The sequence below is a fragment of the Aegilops tauschii genome, chromosome 2 (assembly GCF_002575655.3).
Source record: "Aegilops tauschii subsp. strangulata cultivar AL8/78 chromosome 2, Aet v6.0, whole genome shotgun sequence".
Classification (NCBI taxonomy): Eukaryota; Viridiplantae; Streptophyta; class Magnoliopsida; order Poales; family Poaceae; genus Aegilops; species Aegilops tauschii.
In genome coordinates, this window is record NC_053036.3 from 43,100,276 (window position 1) to 43,103,045 (window position 2,770).

Sequence of the window (2,770 nt, forward strand, 5' to 3'; positions counted from 1 at the left end):
GGGAGTCAAATCCGATGGCTGGGAGATGGCCCTCGAACGCGCAGGGTGCGACCGGCCGAAAGTTGGACCGGTTGATTGGCGCCTATTTACCGACCAAAACAAAAACAATCTTTTCAAAACAAAAACGATCTGATGAGATCAAATCGTGGCATACACGGCACGGACAAAGCAAAATACTTTACGGCCGTTTGGAGTGTAATATCTCAACCAGATTACAACTCTAAGCGGGCTTGGTCTCTTATACCAATCTCATGCATATATATATCGTCTCTTCCAAAACTAAACTTTGATTGTAGAATAGAATACGTCGCGTGCGTTTTTATCAATCTTGAGAAAGATGCCATCTTACTACGTGCCCTCGGATGACCTGCCACTCGCGGAGGCCTCCGGGTCCACCGTCGCCGCCATCGCGGTCGGCGCTGGGGAGCACACGCTCACGGTCCTGGGCTACTCGCGGCTCAAAACCATGAACGGCGGCTACCTGGAGTCCAGCGCGTTCAAGGCGGGAGGACACGCCTGGAAGATCTGCTGCCACCTCAACGGGTCGGTCAAGGAAAACGCCGGCTTCGTCTCGGTGTTCCTCAAGCTCGTCGGCGCCGAGGCCACCGACACCACCGCTGAAGCTGCCGATGCCGTCGTCGACAAGGAGAACATCGTCCACGCCGAGCTCGAGTTGGCCCTGGTGCACCACCGAAGCACGCTGATAAAGCGGCCGTCACACTCGCTCGGCAGACGCGAGGGTCCCTCCGCCTTTCGCGAGAACGTCTCCATGGGCTACTCGCGGTTCGTGAGCGCCGAGGACCTGAAGCGTTCAAGTTTCCTCAAGGACGACTGCTTTGCCGTCCGGTGCAAGGTCACCGTCGTCCAAAAGTGTGCCGTCAAAGGGGACGTGAGGCCCCGTGGGAAGGCGTTGGCTAGGTTCTTTAGTTGCATCCGTGGATAGATCATAGATGTACCCCGTTGAAAAAAAAATTGGCGCATTGTTTGGGAGAAAATTTGTTATGCGTTAACTAATTCATGTTGTTTCACTCGTACCAGTTTTTTTTCTTAAGATATATCTGGATTAAATAGAGTTGAGAAAACAACTGCTCGGGCCAACAGTTTAGAACAAGAGGTCGTAGCGTACCCCAACCCTAGCCACCGTCATGGTCCTCCTCCGTCTACCTCCTCTCTCCCATCGGGCGGTCTATCAGGTCATTGTTTTCTTTAGAATTTTGTTTCCTATTGGTGTCGATGAGGTGGTGATGGTGACGACGCACTGAAATAAGGTCTCTCCGGTTTCTCCTTGCCGCGGTGACGTCCGATCTAAGCGTTAACGACGGGCATGTGGCGGTTCGTGCGTCAACAATCAAGGAAAGCAGTTGGCTAGCCCTTGGTGTGGCGACTACAACATCTTCTTTACATTTGTTTGCCGGCATGATACGGTTTCTTCAACTTTCTAGACTGGTGGTGAAGGATTACAACCCTGCGTTGTGTGGGTGATGCCCCGACCGCTGTTTGTTCATCGATTATTAGACCTCATTTCTAGCATCACATGGCTATTGTTGTCTTCAAAGTCTCATATGGCTAGGGCATTTGCAGGTGTGTCTTTCCCTTACTCGTCCGGTGCGGTTTTTATGCTCCGACGAGGGGCGTACAATCAAGAAAAGGTAATAGTAATAGCAATAATATGCCACTATTTATCAAGAAAAACATTTATATGTACTACATTTGTAGCACTCAGTTGCGTGTTTCTCTTGGTTTAAAAATTCTATTTTAACCTGAGCTAATTAATTAGCAGGTGTATAAGTGTAGTTACGAGGTATCCAAAGCAAGGAGAGGATGGGATGAACTCAACAATTTTGAAATTTGACTTGTATTTGGTCGGGAAAGGCCTATGACAACCCCAACAGACTGTTGATCGAGATAGGCCCATGGCAGGCCCAACGAGATGGGAAGGATTTTCGCGTCTGGGCTTTCCCCAACAGACGGTGTCAGGTTGTCAGGGCTGCAGTGTTGTGGTGTAGTGAGAGGAGCATTCGATTCATTTATTGAAATTGGATGTGGAAGTTGACGACTCTAGCCTTTTTACAGATATCACACACCGACTTATTATTAGATCCACTAAAACATGGGAGATCATTTCAACTAACCACCTGCTTGACTATAGCTCTCAAATGACGGCCTTAATGATAATGCTACCCTTTGAAGAAGGTTTGATGGGAGTGAACACACACTTGCTTGAGTTGGACGAAGTGGACTTTGAGAGGATAGTCCCCCCATCTTACGTCTGCCTTGGAAAAGAGTTTTCTTCATTCCCTAGTCCATGATAAAAAAACGGTAAGGAGAAACTAGATGAAAGTCAGTTTAGGCAAGGCGTGCTACTAATAGTCTATCGACAAGGGATCGCACGGCCGAGACATCGGATCATGGTCCGCGTCCATACAAGAGAGGATGTGCTACACAATCTCTTTCTCCTCTAGCTTCTTCCCGATGGCGGCATTTTCGCAGTTTCATCACGCAACACCTTTTATCTTGCTGATATACCGGCCGATTGTGACCTTCCTTTTTTTGTATTGACGAGTGCATCCGGATGTTCAACGCGCGTAGATGGGTATGCAGGCTAATAAGCCATGCCCTCGACCGAGCTAAAGTTGGAGCAAAGGCGACCTGCTGCGAGATTTTGCTAGCGTCGTCAGGAGTAAGGAGAGGTCCTAGGCCAATCACACTCCATATGTCGGGGTTGGCCTCTCCTTAACGCTATCTTGGCGTTGACTTACCTGACATCAAT

General features: G+C 49.1%; 1 protein-coding gene across 1 annotated transcript; it reads left to right on the forward strand.

Annotated features, from left to right (window-relative positions):
- The first annotated feature begins 337 nt into the window (after window positions 1-337).
- On the forward strand, window positions 338-943 carry LOC109734976 (BTB/POZ and MATH domain-containing protein 4-like). Its single transcript, XM_020294163.1, has one exon. The coding sequence runs from the start codon at window positions 338-340 to the stop codon at window positions 941-943; it is 606 nt and encodes a 201-aa protein (XP_020149752.1).
- The last annotated feature ends 1,827 nt before the right edge of the window (window positions 944-2,770 follow it).